Source organism: Saimiri boliviensis, chromosome 21 (assembly GCF_048565385.1).
Source record: "Saimiri boliviensis isolate mSaiBol1 chromosome 21, mSaiBol1.pri, whole genome shotgun sequence".
Taxonomy (NCBI): domain Eukaryota; kingdom Metazoa; phylum Chordata; class Mammalia; order Primates; family Cebidae; genus Saimiri; species Saimiri boliviensis.
The window spans coordinates 11452853-11473472 of NC_133469.1; the positions used below are offsets into that span (position 1 = coordinate 11452853).

General features: G+C 50.2%; 1 protein-coding gene across 1 annotated transcript in view; it reads right to left on the reverse strand.

Moving 5' to 3' along the window:
* FAM83F (family with sequence similarity 83 member F) overlaps positions 1-12796 on the reverse strand; it is a 36439-nt gene extending 23643 nt beyond the window's left edge. Inside the window, exon 1 of the mRNA XM_039463295.2 lies at positions 12193-12796. Coding sequence (XP_039319229.1) covers positions 12193-12696 — 504 coding nt within the window. The 5' untranslated portion in view covers positions 12697-12796. The remainder of the gene's footprint in view (positions 1-12192) is intronic.
* Between the last annotated feature and the right edge of the window lie 7824 nt (positions 12797-20620).

The following is a 20620-nucleotide window of genomic DNA, read 5'->3' on the forward strand; positions in this document are numbered from 1 at the left end:
GAACCAGAGCAAAACTTCATCTTTTTGTTTTTTGAGACAGAATCTCACTCTCACTCTGTCGCCAGGCTGGAGTGCAGTGGCGTGATCTTGGCTCACTGCAACCTCTGCCTCCTGGGTTTAAGCAATTCTCCTGCCTCAGCCTCCCAAGTAGCTGGGGCTACAGGTGCATGCCATCACGCCTGGCTAATTTTTGTATTTTTAGTAGAGATGGGGTTTCACCATGTTGGCCAGGCTGCTCTTGATCTCTTGACCTTGTGATCTACCTGCTTTGGCCTCCCAAAGTGTTGGGATTACAGGCGTGAGCCACGGTGCCCAGCCTGCAACTTCTAACTGGCACAGCCATCGCCGGAGCACAGAAAGGTGCTCTATGGAGATGAAACACTGAGAAAGGGGTGTCATAAGTACTCTGGGTACATTGCAGAGACTGTCACCAAGACTGCAACAGACCCCATCTGAATTATCACCAATTTTTACACCAGTAGAGTGGAAACCACTAAACAACAAATTTTCTCTTAAGTTCCCCCTGCACACACCCTGGGAGAGAGGAGAGGAGAGGAGAGCAAAGGAGAAGAGGCTGCATGGCTGCCCGCAGGAGGGGTGCCTGCTGCACAGTCCCCACAGAACACCCCCTTAACTTCCTCTTATCTCTGGACTCTAGATTCACATTGATAAATCCAACAGTCAGAAGTATACTTCGGCGGGTGGGAAATGCCAGAGATTCCACACTGGTTGTGAGACCTTGGGCAAGTTACTTAACCCTTGTGAATTCCACCTGTAAAACGAGGCTACTTCATGGTTCTTATGAAATGCAAAGAAATGTGATCAAGCCTAGATAAAATCTTGCCTAGTGCCTGCCCCAGCTGGCTGAGTGCCACTCTTTCCCTGGGACAAGGCCTGGTACACAGGAGGTGCTCAGGGTCACCTTGCCACACATGCTCATTCACGCTACCCTGACTGTTCCCCTCTTGGCAGACGGGCCCCATAACAAGACCCAAGCGCAGTTTCCCTGCCCAGACGGAACCCATAACAAGACCCAAGCACAGTTTCCCTGCCCAGACGGAACCCATAACAAGACCCAAGCACAGTTTCCCTGCCCTAACACTCTGTGGCCCCTGATTGCCCACAGTCAAGTTGAAGCCCCTCAGCCTGGCTGAAGACCCTTCAGGTGCTTCCAATCCAAAGAGGTATTCATCCACTTTCTCCCCCGGCAATAAGCTCATACCCTGTGAGATGATTCTATGTTCTCCAAACTCACCAGCAGGCTCCGGCTAGTACCTGAACTCACACTGTCACCTCCTAAGCCTGTGGTGATGGAAATGCTCTTTGTTGAGGTCCCTGTTTCACTCGTCCCAGGATTGTCCCAGGATTGTCCCCAGTCCCCAGTGCAGTGTGTGCCTTCCCTAGGAAGGCACTGCCCAGGGCTATGTCTGTCTAAGCACATGGGGCGTCTCCCCATCTATCCATGAAGAATGGGGGACAGAGCCCTGCCATCACTCTAAACAGAATGTCTCCACATGGGGAGCTTCTCTTGGGGGCTGAGATGTGGCTACCAAGAGGGCAGAGCCAAATCCAGAGATGTGACAGGGTTTTTTTTTTTTTTTTTTGATGGAGTATTACTCTGTGACCCAGGCGTGTGATCTCGGCTCACTGAAACCTCTGCCTCCTGGGCTGAAGCAATTCTCCTGCCTTAGCCTCCCTCGTAGCTGGGATTACAGGTGCATGCCACCACACCCGGGTAACTTGTATTTTTAGTAGAGATGGGGTTTCACTATGTTAGCCAGGCTGGTTTCAAACTCCTGACCTCAAATGATCCACCTGCCTCGACCTCCCAAAGTGCTGGGATTACAGGCGTGAGCTACCGCGCCTGGCTGCAACAGGGTCTTGTTCCCACTTGGAGGTGAGGCTGCCCCACCCCAGCAGCAGGGCATCTGTGCTTTATCAGCTGGGGCTTCCCAGCTGTCTGTGGCTGCGTTCCATTGTCTTGGACTCACTAATTGACATCATGAAACACCGGGCTCCTCCCTACACTGGCAGCCTCGGTGCCCAATTCCACCCAGCCGGGCTTCTCCCTCTCCCAGAGCCCTTGACCTCAATGTGGGGCTTTGATACCCACCCTGTGGGTCACGTCTCCCTGCTGCACCCCCTAGGGTTCACTTCCTGTCAGGCTGACCCTGTGAGGCCATCACTCTGGACAAGGTTGAATGAAGGAGGGTGTATGTACAAAGGAGACCCAGGCTGGCTCTCCAGAGGAGGAAGACAGATGGCACCCATGTGAGCAAGGCCAACTAATTCAGCCGAGAGCAACCACGTGTTGTGACCTGACAGGGTGTAAGCAGAGCAATTCTTTGTAAGATCCTAGGCCAGCTTTTCCCTGCCCCACGGCAAGCTTCTGGGATGACTTTCTCGGCACTAAGTTGGTGTTAATTAGTGAAAATTATCTAATGCAAGCTCATTTTAACATTAGCTTAAAGCCAAACATAATTAGGAAGATAAATCAGCTGCTAAAAAAAAAAAAATCCAATGAAGACACACAAACAATTTTTAGGATCATCTGCTGGTTTGTGTTACTAGCCTTGAGCTCTCAAGTACATGGACAGAGCGAGGCAGGGTTCTGTGTCTGCCAGGGTATTTCTTGATTGATCTATCAGGGTAAGACAAATGGAGTTGGCAGTTTGCCTGGGAGGCGCGGAGAAGCAGCAAGGATAACTCTGGCTATTGCCAGATGATGTACCTGGGAGGGCTTCCCTAGAGAGGCAAGTTGAGAGTACAGGGAGGGATGTGGTTGAAAGTGATCAGGAGGGCATACAAGTGATGGGAACAGTGTGAGTCCATGTGTACCAGGCCTCCAGTTTTGTACACAGCCTGCCCTGCCCTTCCACAACTGGCTGATTCAGCCTTCAATTCCCAGGAAGCCTCTGTTCACCTGGTGCAAAAGCCTGAGAATCAGACGCATCTCAGTTCCCATCTAGCGTTCTATTTACTGGTGGTGCGACCTTATCCTCTTTGAACCTCAGTTTCCTCATCTGTAAAATGAAAAGCTGTTGGTTTGTTGTAAAAAAAATTAAAATAAAAAAAAATAAATGAAATAGGCTGGGTGTGGTCACTCATGCCTGTAATCCTGGAACTTTGGGAGGTCAAAGAGGGGGGATCACTTGATATCAGGAGTTTGAGACCAGCCTGGCCAAACCGTAGAGATGGTGAAAACCCATCTCTACTAAAAATATGAAAATTGGGCGTGGTGGCTCATGGCTGTAATCCCAGCACTTTGGGAGGCCAAGGCAGGCGGATCACCTGAGGTCAGGAGTTCAAGAACAGCGTGGGCAACATGGCAAAACTCTGTCTCTATTAAAAATACAAAAATTAGCCAGGCATAGTGGCATACGCCTGTAGTCCCAGCTACTTGGGAGGCTGAGGTGGGAGAATCACTTGAACCTGGGAGTTGGAGGTTGCAGTGAGCCAAGATGGAGCCACTGCACTCCAGCCTGGGTGACAGAGCGAGACTCCCTCTCAAAAATAAAATAAAATAAATAAATAAATAAATAAATAAATAAATAAATAATTCTAAAAGGGCTGGCATTTGTCTAGCACTTAAATGATTAATAAGTAATAGATATCAATACCCCTACCCCCAAGACTATGCTGTAATTTATTTTCTTTTTGTCTCCCCCATAAGACTTAAGGCAGCGTTCTAATTGTACTCTCTGTAAATTTCTGGTTCCTGGCACATAGCTGGGTTTCAGTAAAACATGGTGAGTGAATGATCAAATGCAGGGAATATCCAGGTGGTCTGGGAGCCCTCCGAGGTGGGTGAGTTAAGGAAACTCACAGTTTGTCCTCAATGGCCCACTGAAAGGTAGAGAGTTCTAGGTCCCGCCTCCCCATCCCCATCTCCTGACTCACTGCTGAAAAACAAAAAGAATGCTCATCAGGAGCCTCCCACATGCCTGGCCAGGACTGCGAGAAGCCCAGCAGAGTGATGACCAGTGTGCAAGCTGTGCCGGGGATGTGTTTCCAGATTATTGGAAACCTGGGCCAGAGAGACTAATAATTAGAGAAGCCATAGGCTCTCTTCCAGGGCTAAGATTATGGGATCATTAGCAGGTCTACAGGCTCACAGATTTCAGACAATGAAAAAGAAAACTGGGAAGGCCAGCAGCTCCAGCTGAGGTTGGCTGGTCATGGCACATGGCATGGTGTGTGGGGAGCGGGCAGGGATGGTTAGAGTGAATCAGCCTGGGGGGTGGCTCAGGACAGCCCCAGAAGCGGGGGCAGGTGGTCAGCCAGGACGCAGCCCTGGGCTCATTTGTTCTCTGCCCTGCTCCCTGCCTCCTCCAACTCGGATTGGAAGCTTGTCCCCAAACAGTCTCTGCTTTGTACGCTCTAAGAAAAGGGAGGCAGATCTGGTCACCAGCCAAGGTGAGGCAGCATCCCAGGGGGTGAGAAGATGGAGGGACTGACAGTTGCTGGGCTGGGACTCACTGCAAGGTCTCAGCCTGTCAGGAAGGGGCGTAAGTCTCAAGGGGCCAGACAGTGGCCATGAGGAGGACAATCTAGGTCTCTCTGGAGAAACTATGTGTACCCAGCTTCCCTGTGTTACCTGCCTCGATGTCACTGGGCAGAAGGAACCCTCTTCCCCAGCCTTGGCACAGAGTGGAGGAGCTGGCAGTTGTGTACTTGTCTGTGTCTAGAACTCGCCCAAGAGCCTCCCAGGGCCTGGCAGGTGACATACAGACTTTGAATGTTTCTGGAAGTTTTAGAGGGAAGAGATGGTTCCAGAGGGCAATTCCCAAGGGCAGCTGTCATGGATGGACACCACCTTGAGCTGAGACCTGGGTGGAATCTCCCCCAGCCGCTTCTGAGTTCTGTGAACTGATGCTTTCTCTGAGCCTCAGGGAAAATACCCCTTCCTTTGCAAGGTGCTGAGGATTGGATTAATGAAAAGAAACAGCACACAGAGCACCCGTGCCATCACTCAACGTTAGCCCTTCTTCAGAGAAACCCCTTTTACTGCACCCCTCACTCACCTTTCTCATAGCGCTTTCCCATAGCCTTACACTGGATTCTCAGAACAATTTGTGGAAATAAGCGAGAATTATCCCCATGTTAGAGACGCAGAAACGGAGGCCCACCAAGGCCAAATAACGTACCCAACGTCACTCAGTGAGCTAGGAAAGAGATGGGCAGGGCAAAAATGATGATTCCCAGGCTCCTGGCTCCCAGCTGTGGACTCTCTCCACCCAGCAGTGGCCTGGGCTTTCTGAGACCTCCACCCAACAGAACTGGCTTTGCTACCTTGAACCTTCAAGAGAAGGTCAGGAAGTTTACTGAGGCCCCACCTACTTTTGAACTTTCTGGGAAACACCCATCCTCAGAGGTTCAGGGACCCAAAGTATCAGAGGTATTTCCAAGAAGCCAACTCTCACCTCCCTCTTCTCCAAAGAGGGAAATACAGGCCCAAGGCCATGATTACACCATGGTTAACCCTCAGCAGCCCCACCCTCTTGTTCTAATGAAAGCTTCAGTTCTCCAGAACTAAAAGAACTTGAGGTGTCTTCCCAGGCTGCCCTGGGGCTCTCTGGGCTGGGCATGTGCAGCAGTCTGGCCTTTCAGGATGACCGTGTATGGGAAGCATCCTCAGGAGACCCCAGCTTTAGGAACAAGGGAGCCTCTGCACCTTCCTGTTTTATCCCTCTCTGCCCTTGGCAGATCTCAGCATAGATCCTGGGCTGAGGATTCCAATGCCACAGCCTCCTGAAGGCAGCTGGGAGGCCTGGCAGAAAGCTGTCCTTTCTGATCACTGCCCACCACCACCAAGTTAAGGCCAGCAGATCCATGCATGAGTGGGTGGGAGGGCTGTGGGGAGCCAGTCCTGTCTCGATCAAAGGTGGAAACAGGAAACACACCTGCACAGGGCCTTTGGCCCTAACAATGAGAAGAGACTCCCAATTTGCCTAGCTCTAATCTCCTGGGTGGAGGACCCTAACTTCCTGGGAGGAAAGTTGGCCACCCTTCCTTCCCCTGCTCTGCAAAAAGACAGAAGACAGCAGTTATTTTCTAAAATAATGAACATCTGTGTGATGCTTTGCAGCATCCTCAGCTTTCTCACATGTTTTTCTTGCTTTATTTTATTCTTTCTGAGATAGCGTTTCACTCTAGCACTCAGCTGCAGTGCAGTGGAGCAATCTCTGCTCACTGCAACCTCCAACTCCCAACCTCAAGCAATCCACCCACCTACCTACCTCAGCCTCCTGAGTACTTGGGACTACAGGGGCACGCTACCACATCTGGCTAATTTTTGTACTTTTTGTAAAGACGGGGATTTGCCAGGTTGCCCAGGCTGGTCTCAAACCCGTCAGCTCAAGCAGTTCACCCACCTCGGCCTCCCAAAGAGCTGGGGGTGTGAGCCACCATGCCCCGCCCCTGCGTTTTTCAAAACCATCCAGGAACCTCGGTATTATCTTCCCCATTTTATCAGCTAGGAGTCTCCGAGAGGGAGGTGATTTGTTCAAGGGAGCACAGTGAGTAACAATGAATAAACGGTCAGATGAGGGCAGAAATCAAGAGCTTTCAACTTCAGAGCCCGTCTTCTGTTTTTGGCATGAAGCTAGTCCATTGCTCAGAAATTCCAGTTCCTGGGATCACTGATCGAGCATAAAAGAGAGAGACTCAGAACCCAACAGCCAATTCGTCCAGGGCTTGCCAGGAATACCTGGACAGGCTGGGGCAAGATCACAGAAGGGCTGTGAAGTGCTCTTATTCTCTGGAGCTGCAGCGGTGCCATTATCCACCAGCCTTAATGCAGCGAGGACTCCGGCACCGCCCAGTGCCTCTGGCACGAAGCTCATGTGGCAGGGCCACTTGCAGAAGGGCAGAACGGTTAGGAAAGCGTGGGGCCTGGGGGTCCCTGGGCTGCCTGAGAGGCCTCTTCTTGCTCTGTGAGTTTGAACAGGCTTCTAAAAGGCAGCTCAGGAGCTTCGAGATAAAGTCAACTGTTCCCCTTAGGTGGAAGGGGAGGAGGATAATGGGGAAAAGAGGGCGATAGGAAGGTATTAGGAGCAGGTTGAGAATTGGGACCAGCTCTCAAACAAGGTGGTGAGGTGACTAATGAATGCACTGCTTGACTCTTGGAATTCAAAAACCAGTAACATTCTTAAAAATTACGTATTTTTTAAACTAAGGATTTTTTTGGGCATCTGCTTCACCGCAGTATCTCAACGTCTGGCAAAGTGCCTGGTATGAAGATTGGTACCATTTGCCAGTGTGGCTGAATGAGGGATGGGCTATTTGAGGTTAATGGGGAAAGACAGTGGGCTCCACTCAGGGGCCAGGCCCACCATGTGCAAAGCTGAGTCTTGTGGGGAGCTGAGCTGATGACTCCAAGACTTTGCCATGCCTGGGGGCATCTGTACACCAGCTGTTACCATACCCTCCTCCCATAAGCTGCCGAGACCTCAAACCAAGGCTGCTAACTTCAGCCGGCCATGCCTCCGGCTCTGGAGCCTTTCTCCAAATCCCCTGAGGCACCTGCCTCCCTGTGCCCCATATCCACAATTGAGAGCATTCTTCTCTCTGCTGCCAGCCAGCTTGTTACCATGCAGATTAAAGAAGTTCCCAGGGGAATGTGCAATTCAACAGGGACAGCTCCAGACACCTGCTTCCCCCGAGGGATGGGCAGCCAATAGAAGACGGTTTTCAATTCTATAAACAGATAATTGATCACCTGTGATAGTAGGGACACTGTTGGGGTACTGGACAGGAAACTGAGGGGAATAAGCCAGTCTTTCTCTTCCAAAGTTCCCAATCCAGGAGGATAAAACATCCTCTTCCAAAGCAAACTGTGTGGACCTTCTGGATTGAAAATCAAATTGACAAAATGCCAAGGCAGAGGTGGCCTCTTAGTGAGGCCTTGAAGGAAAAGGGACAAACCCATCAACAGGCAGAGGTGGGTTAGGGACCAGCCTGGCTGGTTACTCTTTCCTAAATCATCCGGACAGGCCTATTCCACTAACTGCGACAGGAATGAAAACAGAAAGCAGCTCCTAGCTGGTCATGGTTACCTACTCCAGCAGCCCTTCCCTCTCCTAGGTTGTGTTTATAATCTGCATGGGGTCACTGGGAATCCCAACCAAGGACCCGGGGATGCTGTGTAACCTCCTTGTCCTTGATCTGAAGGGGAGTCATTTCACCCTTTTGGAGCTTAGAAGGAGCCTCTGTGTAATGAAGACCAGACCCTGCCTTATGCAGCTTTTGAAGTGTCAAGGAGATTGGACAGTTTGTAATAAACCAAGACGAGCTGGTTAGCTGGGTCACTGGTGCATTTGGGTGCAAGCCAGGAATGCAGGGGTCAAGGGTCAATCTTTGAGAAGCATGTGTGATCAATTTGCCTCTCTTCCCAAAGCACAAGGCAACATTCTCTAAATTCCACCAGCAGACTCAAAATGGGAGGCTGCTGGTCACAAGGGAGCCTGGGCACGAGATGGGTGGGTAGCTTGGTGCCATCTCACAGGTCCTTGGCATCAAAAGGCCTTCCCTAACCTGGTTTAAGGGCTGGGCTAGTGCCCCTCCAGCCACGACCTTCATCCAGCACTCCTCAGACTGTATTAGATGATGGATCAGCAGAAGATTAGGCTATTTAAGAGCAAAGGTGGGTTTCAGATGTCTGTTTTCCATTAAAGTATGCTTAGCATGTGCAGTAAACCTCTCAGTATTTGTCCAATGGCCACACGAATGCACAATCCTTCCAAGTTGCCAGCCTATCCAGACTGCAGTTTTTTGCTCCCCTTACTCTGGCTTTGCAAATAAGAACCAAGAGTTTCCCAGTCTACACACGGCTTTGCTGTAAGTCCACTCCCAGGCAGTTACAATGACCTGAACGGTCCAAGCACCAGCAACTTCCCCGTCTTCCTTGCTAGCACAGCACAGGCCAGGAGATCATTTTTGGGTCCCTAAAGGCGCCCTTTCTGCCTGTAACTTAAGTAGACAAAGTACATCATTCAGAGGCACCCAGGTAAGCAGATCACTCCAAAGGGGGAAAAAAAAAACAGCAGGAAAAAGCCCTACCCAACAAGTAAACAGCCGAATGGCAGCTGGGAAGGACTTTCTGACATTTGCAGAGGCCCAGGATATAGGTAGCTCAGCCGGACCTCCTCAAAGGCCCTCCCAGTCCACAGGGCCCCTGCCGAGCTGTTTCCTCACTGCTGCCCATTCTCAGCCCCTCCTCCCTCAGCCCCAATCATGTTTCAAAGCATCCTGTCCCCTAATTAGGCGCCTTTCTCCATATCTCTGAGGACCAGGTACAGAATCCCCCACTGGCCTGTGACTGACTGTAGACACGGCAGCCACGGGCAACTCCTTCTGAACCTTAGTATCCTCTCTGTGACTCGGGAACCAAAACGACAGCACCTCACAGGATTATTCTGATGATTAAATGAAATAAAACGCAAACTCTGGCACACAGCTGGATGTGTGCGTGTCCTGCTGCCTCCCCTCCGCAGCTCCCGGTGTCCCTGTACGTAAACCATCTCAGTCTGCCCTACCTGGTCTCACAGCAGCCAGACTCTCACTGGAAACAAAGAAAACTCCCTCCCTCGGGGCGAAAGGGAAGGAGGAAGGATCTAAGTTAATGGCCAGCTGCCAGCTGGGGAAAAGCTGCCAGCCAGCTGGACAAGCTGGCATGGGGGTGGGGGACAGGCAGCAGTCGGAAGGTACAGCCTCCTAGAGCAGAAGTTGGGTCCTTCTAGAACCAGCCACGTAACCTCTGGGCAAGCCTCTTTCCTTCTCTGTGCCTGTTTCCTCAGCTGTGAAACCCGGTCAACTTCTCTGTTCCTACTTCACAGGGTCTTTGGGAAGAAGGGACAATGCAGACATTCAGGACAGTGATCAAGGATGAGGGCCCAGAGGTCCTGATACTTGGGTGGGCACAGACAGTGTCCAACGCTGTTGCTTCCTGCGGGGTGACTGCCTGCCTTGGGCCCAGTTTTAGAGTCCCCACACCAGGCGCCACACAGTGCTCACCTCCCCCCACAACAGCTCTTTTTTCCTGCCAATCAAACCTCCTTGCTTTTTCGAAGCCAAAATCTCTTACCGAGAGTGTCCATTCCAGTTTACTCTCTCCCTTTCCAATTCTGCAATTCACCTCCCTCAGGAATCCTTCCCAGATTAGGCACATCCAGCCTTAAAAACTCTTCTTTCCAGCAGAGCCCGAGCATTTGTTAAGCTCTTGGAGGGCAAACGCCACCCCGTGTGTCTTCTTCACGGCCAGTTAGTGCCTGGCACACAGTCGGCCCTCAGGAAATTACTGGTTAAACCTGTACTTACTTGATGGGTTCGCAATTGTCAGAAGTTTCTGTTGTTAAACATTTAGAGTTAAAAATACCTCACTCTGCAGGAGACAGTCCTGTCATCCTACATGGGACTAGAAGCCTCGGTGGCCAGGGGTCCTGTCACCCCCTTCTTGTAACAGGGGTACACCACCTGTACTCCAGGCTGTGACCACGCTACCTTCATTCAAACTCCTTGCTTAATCAGACTGCACCATTATTTTGGGCACTGGGGCAGAGCAGCACAGTGGGTAAGAGCAAGGGCTTTGGTGTGTGGGTCCTGGCTCAATCACTTACTAGCCATGGGACCTCTGGCAGGAAACTTCTGAATCCTGATGTCTTTTCCTCCAAAAACAAGGAAAATACCTATTCACCCAGTTGCTGTGAAAAGCTAATGAGAAAATGCAGGTGAGTCATTAGCACAGTGGATGGCACATATTAAATGCTAAAAAATAGAGGCTTTGTTAGTACGACATCATGAGATGCGACCCCTAACCCCGGCTGCAGCCGGTATGGCCAGTCGCCTACATCCTTTTTCCCTCTTCTGTGTCCAGTCTTGCCTTTTTCTTCTGCAGAACACAATGTACAAAGGAAACTCAAGACAGGGAGGAATTACAGAGAGGGAGGGTACGAGTGTGCACTGTGGGACGTTAACCCTTCCTTCTGGTAGCCAACCTAGCCAACTACCTAGATCATCCCTTTCAGGAAGATGAACACATCTTCCATAATGGTCTTTCAAGCTCCATTTTCCCTCCTCAGGCCTATTCAGCCTCGAGGGGAACCAGGACTCCAACCTCACTCATTGAGTGGAATTAGAACGATGAGCCCAAGCCACTCCTGTTGTATATTCTGCACTGGGCACCAAAGGCTGCTGCTGTTTCTTAACAAGTCTCAGTGTAGGGGAGCCAGAGTTAGCAAGTGAAAGTACAAAACATTCCCATTCTCTTTGAATTTCAGAAACACAACGAAGAACTTTTTAGTATCAATATGTCTCATGTCACGTTTGGGATAAACTGATACTAAAAAGTTGAGTGTTGCTTATTGAAAGTTTAAATGTAGTGGGCATCTAATATTTGATCTGGAAGCTGCCCCAGGACTCCTACCTGAAGGCATAAAGATTAAAGTCTTCCCCCTGCTCCACACACTGGAAACAGCCCTCCTTCCAACTCCTAAGCAGGGCAGATGTGCTAAGCAGGAGACCCTTCCTGAGCTGCCAAGCCGGGTTGACCTGCTGTGCCAAGGTGCCCAGCACAGGGCCAGGCGCACAGTAAGTGCTCAATACGTGTCCCCCCTCCCCATTCATTCCACGCAGCTGGAGCCTAGTATCCCACCCAGGAGTAGCTATGACTGTGAGAGCGGTAGGCCAGCTTTGACTATGAGAGAGGGGTGCTCCCAAGAGCAGCATGGAAATGGGTGGGACCGGAAGGTCACGGCCACCCACTCCCTGAAGTTGCTTTGACTATCACATGAGAAAATGGCTTGGGATATGTTCTATAAATCCCTGGGCTACACGTAGGTTATATCAAGACCTTTGAGGGATGCATGTTAACCACAGGGCCTCGGTCTCCAGTCTTCCCTGAGGACGGGGACTGGATAGGGAAGTTTCAGAAGTACAGAGCAGAGCTAGCGCCTCTCGATGCTGTTATACCGATGGCTAACATCTCTCTGTCTAGCACCTTGTAATTTGCCAGACACGTTCCCAGCCATTCGCTCTAGAGGCCTCACTACAGCCCTACGAGGTAGAGGCGGTTTGGGGCCCATTTTCTAGAGGGCGCTCAGGGCGGCCTGCCCCGGCCCTGCCTGGGAGGTGGGGCCTGGTCCAGGGGACTGGGGCTGGGGTCCCAGTGATGTGGGGACGACGAGGGGGACCTACCTTCTGGGCCTGTTGGATCATCTGCCTGACCACCTGCTTGAGGTGCGGCGCCTTCTCGTCCTTGGGGGGGTGGGTGAAGAGGGTGACCCGGCTCACGCCGCGGTAGAAACCAGTGTCCGTCCAGCCCAGGTCCAGCGGGGGCACCTCGGTGTCAGACCGATCGGGCCAGTAGGCCAGGGACTCGCCGGGCTCGGCCGGCTCCGGCGCGGGGGCCTTGGCCTTGGCCTTGGCCTTGCTCTTGCCCCGGGCGCTGGTGGCGGGGGCGGCGTCGGCGGCGTCCTCGTACGGGCTCCAGGCGGCGCACAGGGCCCGGCGCTCCGGGCTGGAGAGGAAGTCCCGCAGCTGCTCCTTCTTGACCCGCTCGCGGTAGGCCTGCTCGCCGCCGCCCAGCAGCGCCTCCAGCGCGGCCCGCCGCCGCTCGCAGTAGTAGAAGGCGGCCTGCGCCTCGGTCACCTTCTCGTTCACGTGCGCCTCGTCCAGGCAGCTCAGCTGGGACTCGGCCATGGCGCCTCCGCCCCGGCCCTGGCCCCGCCGCGGTCGAAGGTCCCACCGCCGCACCTGGAGACGCCGAGGGGCGGGGCGCCTCACCTGGCCGCGAGCTCGGGCCCCGGCCCGCCTCGCCCCGCCCCGCCCGCCGTCGGGGAGCGGCCAATCCGCGCGGGAGCAGCCGTCGGGCGGGGAGGGGCCGCCGCCTCCGCCGGGCTCGCCGGGACCTCGGGGCGGCTTCGGGGACGCGGTCGGGCCCCGGCCTGCAGGGGTCACCAGCCCGGGCCTCGAGTTCCCGGGAGGACGCCCCCTGGAGGCGGAGCCGTCGCAGACCCACGTGCGGACTCCGCCTCGACTCCTCCGCGGGGTGAACGTTGGCTGCCCGGCCCTCGCTGCCGCCCGCCCCCGCCGGCCGCGTCGCGGGTGCGCTTTCATTTTCCGCGCACGTGGAACCCGGAGCATGTACTCTGGCCGGGTCGCCTCCGGGGCCGCCGAGCTGACCCCTCTCCCGCGTCGAGGGTCGGGTGTGGGGGGTCCCTGCTGCAGGACGGGATTGTGACGGCTGAGGAGGGGGCAGTGGATGATCGAAAGCGAAATGCTAATGAGAGCTTGAGCTCCCCACCCTTGCGTCCCCGTTCTGAGATCAGAGGCCTCCGGGGCTGGCAGTCCAACACCTTCACTATAAAAATTTCTTAAAAAAAAAAAAAAAAAATAGCCGTCCAAACAGAAATGATGTAAAGAGCCGTAGTGGAATTCCCCCCGCTCTCACTTTAATTTGAAAGAGGGTGTGTAGTATGTGTGTGTTTGGGCAAGATAGGCTGCCAGAGACGTGATTACTATATTAGTGATTCAAAATATATGTTTGAGCTCAAGAAAGGAAGCCGCACGTGCGTGCACACACACCACACAAACGCACACACACACAGCAGCAGACCCAGCAGCCGAGGTAGCAGCTCTGCTGTTTCTCATCGGATTAAACACAATCGTCTTAGTCATTAACATATTATGTTGTTCATGCACTGCTGTACAGTTTGATTCTTCGCATTCAAAATATTTTCAGATCATAACAACCAAAGGTTCATTCACATTTCTCTCATTTTACAGCATAGCATCTCAGAGCTGGAAGGAGCTTTTCCAGCTCCTCCAACCCCCTCACTTTACAGATGAGGAAATTGAGGCCTAGAAACGTGTGCGTTGCCCAGGTCTCCTGTGAAAGAGGCAGAGCATGGGGGCTGCTAGGTTTTCTGTGTCTTGAGGGCCTTTCCCTGACATCACGGCCGACTTTCCTCTTTCGCCTTTTCTTGTGAAAAGACAGCTTATTGGGGACGTGGTTTTCACCCCAGGGGATTTGAAAAGGTCACTTACCATTTCTAGGCCTTTCTTTCATGGTTTGGAAACATGGGACTCAGATTTTCTAATGTCTGCACTTTTTTTTTTGACAGTAATCAGTTCCGGCATCCTGTGTCAGCCCAAAGATTGGGGGTGGTGAGCAGCAAGGTGTCCATCACCTCACTTGTCCTTTACCTCTCTTGGGAACTGGAAAGCTTCACTTCTGGTAATGTTCCACTCATAAGTACATATAGACAGATTATGTCCTTAGATGGGAAAGCATCTAGTTTCTTGTCTAATGACTTGAGGCCCTACAAGATGCCAGACTCAATAGTTTGGAGACACACAGGAGCTCAGGGCAGGGAAGGGATAGACAGTAAAACACGGAGGATAGGAGTGATGAGAGTGTTTTAATAAACACAGTCAAATGCTTTGGAAGCAAGTGGGCTCAACCAACATTTATGCAATGCCTACTGTGTGCTGGGTACGCAGTATGTCCCCAATGTACATTTCTTTTCTTTTTCTTTTCCTTTTTTTTTTTTTTTTTGAGACAGACTCTCACTCTGTAGTCTGGGCTGGAGTGCAGTGGCGGATCTCGGCTCACTGAAACCTCTGCCTCCTGGGTTCAAAGGATTCTCCTGCCTCAGCCTCCCGAGTAGCTGGGATTACAGGCGCCCACCACTATGCCTAGCTAATTTTTTGTATTTTTAGTAGAGGTGGGGTTTCACCATGTTGCACAGGCTGGTCTTGAATTCCTGACCTCATGATTCGCCCACCTTGGCCTTCCCAAAGTGCTGGGATTACAGGAGTGAGCCACAGCACTCGGCCCCAGGGTATATTTTTTAAAGAAAAAATTGGAGCCAAGAGAAAGGTATGTACACCCTTGTGAAATGAGGATAACAGTTATGGTACCGCCGGCGCCGGCTTATGGGAATATGAAGGAAGAAGCAACTCAACCAGTGGGAGATGGGTAAGAAGGACTTTGCCCAGCAAGAAGGGATTTTGAGTGGAGCCTAAAAGGAGGAGAGGAATTCAAGGTGGAGAGATATATTCGGTTGCTATGTAGAGAATGAAGATGAATTTAGGCCAGGTGCAGTGGCTCATGCCTGTAACCCCAGCACTTTGGGAGGCCAAGGTGGGCAGATCACCTGAGGTCAGAAGTTCAAGACCAGCCTGGCCAACATGGTAAAACCCTGTCTCTACTAAAAATACAAAAAAATTAGCTGGGTGTGGTTGTGCATGCCTGTAGTCCCAGCTACACGGGAGGCTGAGGCAGGAGAATTGCTTGAACCCAGGAGGCGGAGATTGCGGTGAGCTCAGATAGTGCCACTGCACTCCAGCCTGGGCAACAGTGCAAGACTCCATCTCACACACAAAAAAAGAAGTCCAACCTCACTAGGTTGTTTGAGAAGGGAAACAGGTTAATGGATATAGACCACTTAGCAGAATGTCTGGTACAGGTAGCAGCCAGGAAAGGGTAGCTAGTGTTAAAATATGGGAAGATGGAACTGGAAGTGAGGATACTGGGGCCAAATTGTGAGTAATTTGACTTTAGGTCTGTCCAGTGGTTAAAGGGGAGCCAATGAAGGTTGTTGAGACTGATAGGATCATAAAAAAACATAGCGATTACTATGAGCTATTTTATGTATACTTGGTTTTATTTCTTTTTTTGAGACGGAGTTTCACTCTGTCATCCAGGCCTGAGTGCCTGGTGCGATCTCGGCTCACTGCAACCTCTGCCTCCCAGGTTCAAGCGATTCATAGCTGGGATTACAGGCGCGCACCACTACGCCTGGCTAATTTTTGTATATTTAGTAGAGACGGGGTTTCGTCATGTCAGTCAGGCTGGTCTCGAACTCCTGACCTCATGTTCCACCCGCCTTGGCCTCCCAAAGTGCTGGGATTACAGGCATGAGCCACTGTGCCCAGCCTTTTATGTGCACTTTAAATGAACCCTGTAATCTTATTAGAAAAACTGTTACCTGAGCTGAGTGGCTCATATCTATAATCTCAGTTCTTAGGAGGGCCAAGGTAGGAGGATCGCTTGAGCCCAGGAGTTTGAGGCTGCAGTGAGCTATGATTGTACCATTGCACTCCAGTTTGGGCAACAGAAAAAAAAAAAAAAGGAGAAAAACTGTTATCCTTATTTCACAAGTGAGAAATATGAAGCACAGAGAGGTTCAGAAGCTACCCTGGGTCACTCAGCTAGTAAGCAGAATAGAATAAGCAGAAATCAAACCCAGACCATCTGATTTCAGAGCCCGCCTATCTACCCATTCTGCTACACTGTCTCAGTCGGGAATGTTAGGAAGAGACATTAAGAAGAAAAAGTATCTCCCTTGTTTAATACTTAGTCCAACAAACATTTGCTGAATGTGTAGCTATGTGTTACGCATTAGAAATCATTCATTTGTTTACTAAATCCTCATGGATTCTTACCAAGCGCAAGGCTCTGTTCCAGGTGCTGGCTCTGAGCAAATCCAAGTCCTTGCCCACCAGGAGCTTATGTTAAACAGAATGATTAAGGCATGGTTTTTTCTCTCAAAGAGCCAAAATGTTATGTGATGTGATTTGTAATTGGACAGAAGGTTAGAAGCAGAGGAGACTATTTTAGTAACAGTTGACATCGGGAAAAGGTCTTTCCTAGCTCTAACTCATACAAAACATTGGGTCGCTTTGTGACATTCACCTTTATGTACCAATGACTTACTTATTCAACCAACATTTGGGGGCCTTAATAGATAAGCAGAATTAGATAACACGCTTGCCTCTGAGAATAACACAGAGAAATCAGACGTGATAGCAGGCTGCCCTGGTGACTCCCTTAGTTTAGCTGGGAGTCAAATTCTCACAGCAATCTTTACAAGGCAGATTGATAAGTGATACTGTGCTACTTGCAGAGAGGCTGCAGGCTATAGAGGACTTTTTAATGTACAATTATCTAATTTGACCTGTCCCCTTTTCCCCAAATCTGTTGAAGTACTCCGTGAAAGGAATTACTGTGAGGTGTTAACAGATGAATAAACTGAGGCTTCGGGAGGGGAGATGTCCAGTTCAAGGTGGTCAGCTGGTGACTGGAAATGCTGGGATGCATGTCTACACAGCCTGATCCCCAGGCCTTCCACCTTCCGGCACAGTGAAGTACTTTGTGCAATGTGATAGAGGTGTTTTCTTTTTTGTTTTTTAGATGGGGTCTCGCTCTGTCGCCTAGGTTGGAGTACAGTGGTGCAATCTCGGCAATTCTCTGCCTCAGCCTCTGGAGTAGCTGGAATTACAGACACCCACCGCCATGCCGGGCTATTTTTTTTGTATTTTTAGTAGGGATAGGGTTTCACCATCTTGGCCAGGCTGGTCTCGAACTCTTGACCTCAGGTGACCCAGCTGCCTCAGCCTCCCAAATTGCCCCGCCGTGATTGAGATTTTTAAAAAAATCTCTTTTTAAAGAACGGAAACTGATTTCTTTCAGGCACAGGTCCTGTAGATGAAGCTAAGTAATTTCTTTTCTGGGTATACTCCGTGAGGCCTTGACACTCTAGGAAAGCCCCTGGTCTTCTCCTGGCCTCTCTGGTCCTGAGTCTGGACTTTGCCTATGTGGGGCCCAATCATGATTACATTTCCAACTTCAGAGACCACCTTGCCCAAGGTGACTGCAGCCTGCCTGAGAAATCGTGCCTCCTCCAGCAAATCCCCCAACCCCGCCCGGCTCCCTCCTCCTTCCTCTGGCAGACACCCTCTCTCAACAACCGCCCAACTCCTGCCTGGGTACGTGGCAGGAGGGATTCATCTTCCTTTTGGCTGGGTGTTCACAAGATAAAGACATGACACCTTATAGTTAACATTAATTGTAGCTGTGTTCATCCCTGCACATTTCCCAGGCCCTCCTGTGTAATTTGAGTCCCAAAATAGCCCACCTCATGAAATAGTCTTAGATAAGTTTTCCAAGGGTGACTTCTTTCCTCTATAGCAATCTGTGTCATGAGCACCTCTACAAAACTTTGGGGTTTCTCTCATGCCTCTGTAAAATTCTTGCTTGCTGCCAGAGAGGGTGAGAGAATGAGGGGAAGGATTTCCCACAGGCCCACGGGGAGGAGAGGCAGAGATCCTAGGACTGAATGACTTGAACAGCCTTTCCCTCTGATCCGCTCAACTGCCCCACAGTATTCATACACTTATCTCTCTCACCTGTGTCAGAAATTTACCTATGGCTTTCATCTATTCATTCAATGGCTGTTTATGAAGCACTAATTTTGTACTAGGCAAGTTCCTGCCCCCACAGACCTTCCAGACTCAGGGGCTTTGCTACTCTTCCAGCCTTGGAGGTACAGAGGTTCCTCACCCTTAAAGGTCCTGCCACTGCACCATTTTCTCTGATTTGGTGATTCCTGGCTTTTTCACCTCCCTGCGGCTCCTTCTCAGTCTCCTTTGTTTGCCCCTGAAACCTGGGTGTTCCTCGGGGCACTGCCCTGGCCTTCCTGCCCTTCCCATCTCACCCGTCCATGGGCAGTCTCGCTTCCCTGTGCTTGGATGACTCTAGCTCAACTCCAGAACCCTCTCCGCAATCCACACCAGTTCATCAGGCTGCCTGCTGGTCATCACTACTTGCATATCCCCCAGCCGCCTCCAAGACAACATGCCCCAAATGGCACCTGCCAGCCCCTTCTCCTATGCCCCCGTCGCACGCTCCTCCTGTGTTTACCGCGCCCAGAATGACCCAGCTCTCCACTTGCCAGCCTCCATCTCACCAACATGGGCAACTGGGGCTAATTTGGACTCTTTCCCTTCCGTCAGGCCACCAGGCCAGAAGGGGCTTCCTTTAGGCCTTAGTGTGATGTGATGTGGGGTGACACAGCATGGTTGCAGCACTACCCTTCCCTCCTTCCCTGACGCCACTCCCCACTCCTCCCTTCCCAGACATCCTTGCAAGCGTCTCCTGACCGGGTTCCCTAACCAGAGTCTCCCCTCAGATCTTTTCTTTTCTTTCTTTTTTTTTTTTTTTGAGACGGAGTTTCGCTCTTATTGCCCAGGCTGGTGTGCAATGGCGCGATCGCGGGTCACTGCAACCTCTGCCTGCCGGGTTCAAGTGATTCTCCTGCCTCAGCCTCCTGAGTAGTGGGTATTACAGGTGCCTGCCACCATGCCTGGCTAATTTTTGTATTCTTAATAGAGACAGGGTTTCATCATATTGGTCAGGCTAGTCTCAAACTCCTGACCTCAGGCTATCTAGGCCTCCCAAAGTGCTGGGATTACAGGCGTGAGCTACCGCCCCTGCCCCTCAGATCTTTTCTTTTCTTTTTCTTTTTTTTTTTTTTGACTAAGTATACCTTTTTTTTTTTTTTTTTTTTTTGAGAAAGAAAAAAGAATAAGAATAAAGAAGAGAAAGAAAGAGAAAGAGGAAGAGGGAGAGAGAATGGGGGTATTGCTTTATTGCCTGGGCTAGAATGCAATCTAAATATGGGTATGCCTATAATTGTGCTTAATAATGGAGACATGAAAGAAAATGAGGGAAGAGAATAACAAACAAGGAGCCAACCGACATTTCGTTTCAACTTCTAAGTTGATATGATGTGGTACTGATAAGAGTGTATATTTTGTGTATTTAAAGTGGAGAGTTTTATAAATGTTAATTACATTTACTTGTTCCAGATCTGAGTTCAAGTCCTGGATATTGTTGTTAATTTTCTGTCTCATTGATCTGTCTAATATTAATGTTGAAGTCTCCCACTATTATTGTGTGGGAATCTAAGTCTCTTTGTAAGTCTTGTATGTCTGGGTATTCCTGTATTGGGTGCGTATATATTTAGGATCTTTAGCTCTTCTTGTTGTTGCATTGATCCTTTTATCATTATATAATGTCCTTCTTTGCTTCTTTTGATCTTTGTTGCTTTAACGACTATTTTATCAGAGGCAAAAATCGTAACTTCTGCTTTTTGTTTATTTATTTTTGCTGTTTGGTTGGTAAATCTTTCTCCATCCCTTGTTTTGAGTCTTTGTGTATCCTTGAATGTGAGATGAGTCTGGATGCAGCATACTGATGGGTTTTAGTTTTTTATCCAAATTGCCTGTCTTGTCTTTGGATTGGGGGATTTAGTCAATTTAAATTTAGAATTAATAATGATATACGTGAGTTTAATACTGCCATTTAATATTAGCTGGCTATTTTGCCCATTAGTTGATGTAAATTCTTCATTATATTGATGCTCTTTACTTTTTGGTATTTTTTAGAAAGGCTGATACTGTTTGTTCCTTTCTATGTGTAGTGGTTCTTTCAGAAGCTCTTGTAAAGCAGGCCTGGTGGTGATGAAATCTCTGAGTGCTTGCTTGTTCACAAAAAACTTTATTTTTCCTTCACTTATGAAGCTTAGTTTGGCTGGATGTGAAATTCTTGGTTGAAAGTTCTTTTCTTTAAGGATGTTGAATATTGGCCCCCACTCTCTTCTGGCTTGTAGGGTTTCTGCTGAGAGATCTGCTCTAAGTCTGATAGGCTTCCCTTTGTGGGTAACCTGACCTTTCTCTCTGGCTGCACTTAGTATTTTCTCCTTCATTTCAACCCTGGTGAATCTGATGATTATGTGCCTTGGAGTTGCTCTTCTTGAGGAATATCTTTGTGGTGTTC